We start from the raw sequence: 5,103 nt of genomic DNA, 5'->3' as shown, positions 1-5,103 counted from the left end.
TTGACACAGTCCCTTACCGACGTCAATTCCCACAAGTCCTGGCTGGAAACTTGAGTTGTAAATGTAATGATGATAATAATGAGCAATGGCCAGTTGTTGCACTCTGTGTGCAACATTGAATTTGTATTGCAGCACTAGGGTGCACAACACTGCATGTGAAAGTAATTTGTGCGGCTGCCAGGTCAGGGGTCGTCCTGCGGCAGGTTCTCTACGCTCCCACAAAGCGGCACAAATGTGAGGGGGGCCGGGCGAGTGTCATTGAGGTATCGGACCAGCAGTGAGAAACGCAGTGGGCATGGTTTACACCATGAGGGTACTCAGCAGAGGAGTTCATAGGCAGTGGTTGAGCATGCACCAGCTGTACCGGCGGAGCAAGGTGTGTGGAGCAAGCCCACCACCGATGCAGGGCTGCAGGTGCCACGACATTCCTGCTACCAAGCAGAAAATACAGGAGAGCTCCTCTTTCAGGTGGCAAACTCGCAGCAGCGGCACTGTACAGAGCTTTTCAGATGTTTTACACCGACGTCAGGGATTACAGTTTAAGGCAACAAAAGGGGCGAAACGTTAGGAACAGGCTGTTTCAGTTGCCTTTCCGCGTATTAACTAGAGCCCCCAAAATGGTTAACAGGCACATTCGCCATACGGGTAGAGCCTCGATAAACCGAGTCACAGCAAAAACTCAACTGATATCAGAGCCTACAAAGGAAGCTGCAGTAGCTGTGCTAACTGAGCCGCTCCTTCATCAGTCTGTGTTTCCTAGTCCCTTTCTCTACTCATATGTGTGAGCCTATCTCATGTTTGTCGCAACTGGCACACCAGTGATGGCGTGGTTTATTCAAAAAATTGGCATCTGTACATTGATCATATTTACCAAGGAACTTGACTTCTTCAGCGTCAAGCCCAAGGGCGGGATGACTTCATCCTCGTCGTACGTGGGAAAGTCATCACTGAGAGCAAAGTCGATAAATGCGTACTCGTCGTCACCGATATCATCCAGAGCAGTAGGGTTGATATTGATATGCTCGTTGGATACACTACTGGTGGCGCCAGCCTCAGGGATCGTGACAAGATCGTCGTTGGATCTGAGGCTCCCGCAGTTGGAGGTTTCTGAGACTGAAGATCCTGAGGCACTGTCTCCAGAGCTGGTGTCAGGAGAGAGTGGCGGCAGCTTAGCAATCTTGGAGGGACAAGCTTGGGTGACAGCAGGAGTCTGCGGAACTATTTGGACTGGCGCGGCAGGCGCGGTTGGGTGTGCTACCACCATCTGGGCGGACGTCGGGGGAGCCTTCATGGCAGGCAGCACGTGTGCATGCCTCATCGCAGCAAGCTGGGGGTGGTTGGCCCATGCCTGTGGATGGCCGGGCACAAAACTGACGGAAGGCTGCGGAACAGGGGCAGGCATCCCCATCACAGGGTGGCCCCATGAGACGTGAGCGTTCGGCACAACTCGTGGTGGTGCGAGGTTGGCAGGTGTCAAGTACCGCACCATCTGAGGCTGGGGTTGGGCTGTGGCACCAACAGGCATCCCTAGCATTGCTGCGTTCACAACGGGGGGACGAATGGGCACTACAGAAGTGCTGATGTCCTTGATCTTCCTCTTCTTGCTCTCAGGCTGGGCGGGAGCGGTAAGCACCTTGGGAGCAGTTTTCGACGATGCCTTCACTACTGGAGCAGCGATCACCATGGGCTGGGCACCAACAGCAGCAGCTGTCTTGGCAGCCGACCGAGGAGCAGGGCCGTGCTGCCTTACAGTGTGCTTCCACAGTGTTTGCATCTGCGTCCTCCCGAATGGGAAGCTAACAATGTCTGCTGCTCCGTATGTGATTGCCGACCATGTCTCCTTGGATGTGACAGAGCTGTTGAACAGCACAATAGGTGTGGATGTAGCCAAACCCTTCAGCTGTGCCGTGCCAACCTCTTGAGAGAGAGCAAGCGACATCTGTGGAGAGGCAAATGACAGAGGTAAGTTGATTTTTCAAATGCAGCAACAACTCCTTGAATGAAGAGAAACGATGACCAATCGCAAGACGCGGGCTTACCTCTGCCAGGATGACATCCACGGTGGATGACTTCAAAGTAGAGAGGGCATCTGAAATTCGTGTGCAGATCGTGGCTGGAAAAACACAGGAAATTCCCAGGGTGAGTGAAAGCAGTGGCGAGACACCATGAAATCGCTCGTAGACATTTGTTACCATGCATTTAAGGCACTGTGGGCAATCCTGCGTAATCACCTTTGCGGCCAGTGTCTGATAGCGACTTTGAGACGTCATTCTTGGAGCCTTGGCTGCACAGTACTAACACCTGCAGAGGCCACACTACAGACTCAGCTGAAACGAATGGAACAAGGGGGACCCAAGAACACCCATCCTGACCAAAACAAGGCAGGGGCAAAGCGAGATTTGCACTGACCTTCAGGTCTGCAGGGAAATCAGGGCGGGCTGTGAAGTGAACTGCAGTCATCGGGGCTTTCGCTCCCGCAACAGAGCTCAGCATTGACATGATGGATGAACAGGGATGATACGGTGTTTGTTGCTTAAGTGACAAGTCCAGGTGGCGAAAGCCTGCAACAGCCACGGTTGAGTCAGAACACAGTGAGGGTAGTTACCCAGAGTACTAAGCGCCCCAAGACGAGGTTCGTGGTGGAGTAGAAAATGACGGTGCCGCTGGAAGAACGATCGACATTCTGCTGGTGACAAGCGGCGTGGCGAAACATGCGAGAAGAAGCACTAGACCACGAGCGGGGTGTGGGAGTACGTGAAGGGTGAATTTTGCCACCGACGGGATGTGACGCTTGACGGCGCAATTGGGCCCAGGGTCGATCTCCGGTCGTTTCACGGTGCTCAGGACCAGACACGGATCTGGCCGCGCCGTGGAGTGGCGCGTCGTTGCGAACAACTTTTTAAGCACTGCGGATGGTACAAGACGTCCTGGGTAGCTAAGGGCTGATGCCGACGTCAGCGCCGTTTACTGCTTGGTACGGTACACTATCGACAGTTGCGATCGCCAACCTGTCAAGGGGTGAGGGAAGATACGGTCCGAGATACGGTTCGCAGTCCGTCCGACAGCGGTCGGGCCAGGCACGGACGACCCTCCGCGACGGAGACGAGAGTGATACGTTCCGACTGAATCAGCGCATCCCGCACGACGGGGTCTGTAGTGGGGTGACAAAGGCCGAGGAGGGAGAGAGCACAGCGTCTCGGGCAGGCTTTGCGGGTGGCAGTGGCCACGGCGGGAACTTTTTGAGGTGCAACAGACGGCCTTCCGCTGTGCCGTCTCCCTCGCGGAGTTGATCAATTCACAGTCCGGCGGGCCACTACACGTCGCTGTCTCAATCCGTGGAAGCTTCCGCAAGAACCAGGCGGGTGACCCACCTGAAGCTCGAAAAGGGAGGAGTGGTTGCGGGCTGCTGATGTGTGTCGTGGAGGGTAGAAAGACCGGGTTTGGGATCAGATCCAGCACGATCGGAAAGATAGAACGGAACGGTTGGAGACGAATTGCAATCCAAGAAAGGCTGAAACCAGGAGGAGCTGGTTCAGAAACGGGTAGTGTGTCGGGAGGTAACGGACGGAAGGGGAGGGGAAATAGACGGAAGAAGGGAAGGGAAGGAACGGAAGGGGAAGGGAAGGCGGAGTGACGGAGGCACACAGCGGCACGACCGTCTACACAGACAGCGTGCATAATATGACAGGCTTCGGCACGCATCCATGCAGGCAGCTCCAGATCGAGATGCACCCCGCCCGCAGCGGCCCAGAGGATACACTGTATGTATCGTATATGCTATCGCCGTACTCGTACGGCCCGCGGCCGCCAGCTGGAGCGCCTCCAGCAGTCTCTAACTCTAAAGCCAATAGGCACTAGCATGTACCCTGTATCATACAGAGCTAGCCGCAGTTATACCGACAGTACCGTACGAGTAGGAGTAGCTTATATTTAGTTAGAGTTATTTATTTATAGCCTATAGGGTAGGGTACTCGTAGGGTACCGTCATGCTCGTACGGGTAGCTCCGCTGACCGTACCTAGTAGGTACTAGGTACCTACCTACCCTACCGGCTACCGGTACGGTCTCATTCCGGCTTTGCCCCCCAGGCCCCGGCCGTCCTGTAACTATCCCGTCACCGGCTACCTGGCTAGGTAGGTAGGTAGGTAGGTACCAGCCAGGCAGAAGGATTCCTCATTCCTGCAATATCCTGCTGCCCCTATCTGTACGAGTACTCTAGACCTAGTACCTGGAGGGTAGTACTGTGGCTTCTACACGGGTAGTGGCTCCCTCTAGCTAGAGAGAGAGCTGAGTACCATCTACCCTAGCAGCTACAGTAGCTATACCTTCTAGCTAGGGGGTACCCCAGTTATTATGTGGACATACCAACTGACAAGGGCGGTATTATACCCGGGTACAATACTAGCATTTTGCCCATTTTGCATCCCTCATCATCGGACCGCCCAACAATCCCCAGATCCCTCCAAGAATGAAATGGGATTTATTAGGGGACACATGCATCTGACTCCCACAGAGTCCCTGGGGCCTGGGGCCTGGGGGTATCGGCCGTGGCCCGAGTCCCGACCCTCCTGCCAGCCAGGGGGTGTTTCTCGACCAAAACGCAATTCCTCGACAGTTTTCTAGATATGCGCCGGAAAGCCCCCATAACTCAGAAAATTGGCCACTAGAATAGTATAGCGATATTTTCCTGGCAGTTCACGACCCATTCGATGCGCCTGAGGTGCCAGGACCTCAAATGTGTAGGATACGGTGTAATGGCAGGGTGTGCAACTGCTACTCGTAGTACCCGGGTACTAGTGAAGGAAATAGTACTTAAAGCAATACTCGCGATCCGCCGGGGTAAGTCAAGAGCGAAGTACTGGAAAGCGCATCCAAGCAAACCCCCCGACACATATAGAGCATGCACCCCCGCATACGCTAGGTAGAACCATGCATCACCAGCAAATAAGGGGGCCTTCGGGCACTCCCACCCCTGGCCCTGCTAGTTCCCGCCTCCCGGCCCCCGGCCATCATGGCCTCATCTACGCCACCCTAGGCTTATCCGAATGGGCGCTAGTACCCGGGTACTTTTTTTAGTACCCGGGTACTTCGCCCTTAGCTGGAT

General features: G+C 54.8%; 1 protein-coding gene across 1 annotated transcript; it reads right to left on the bottom strand.

The window, feature by feature from the left end:
• Positions 1 to 492: 492 nt before the first annotated feature.
• Positions 493 to 3,635, bottom strand: LOC142355326 (uncharacterized). Its single transcript, XM_075407531.1, has 5 exons — positions 3,372 to 3,635; positions 2,410 to 2,561; positions 2,232 to 2,301; positions 2,040 to 2,113; positions 493 to 1,939 (listed from the first exon to the last, which is right to left on the bottom strand). Exons 2-5 carry the CDS (start codon positions 2,497 to 2,499, stop codon positions 836 to 838), a joined length of 1,338 nt encoding a protein of 445 aa, XP_075263646.1. The 5' UTR covers positions 2,500 to 2,561; positions 3,372 to 3,635; the 3' UTR covers positions 493 to 835.
• Positions 3,636 to 5,103: the final 1,468 nt, after the last annotated feature.

Source organism: Convolutriloba macropyga, unplaced genomic scaffold (genome assembly GCF_964194025.1).
Source record: "Convolutriloba macropyga unplaced genomic scaffold, txConMacr16.3 SCAFFOLD_6697, whole genome shotgun sequence".
Taxonomy (NCBI): Eukaryota; Metazoa; Xenacoelomorpha; order Acoela; family Convolutidae; genus Convolutriloba; species Convolutriloba macropyga.
This window is presented reverse-complemented; position numbering and strand designations above follow the sequence as displayed.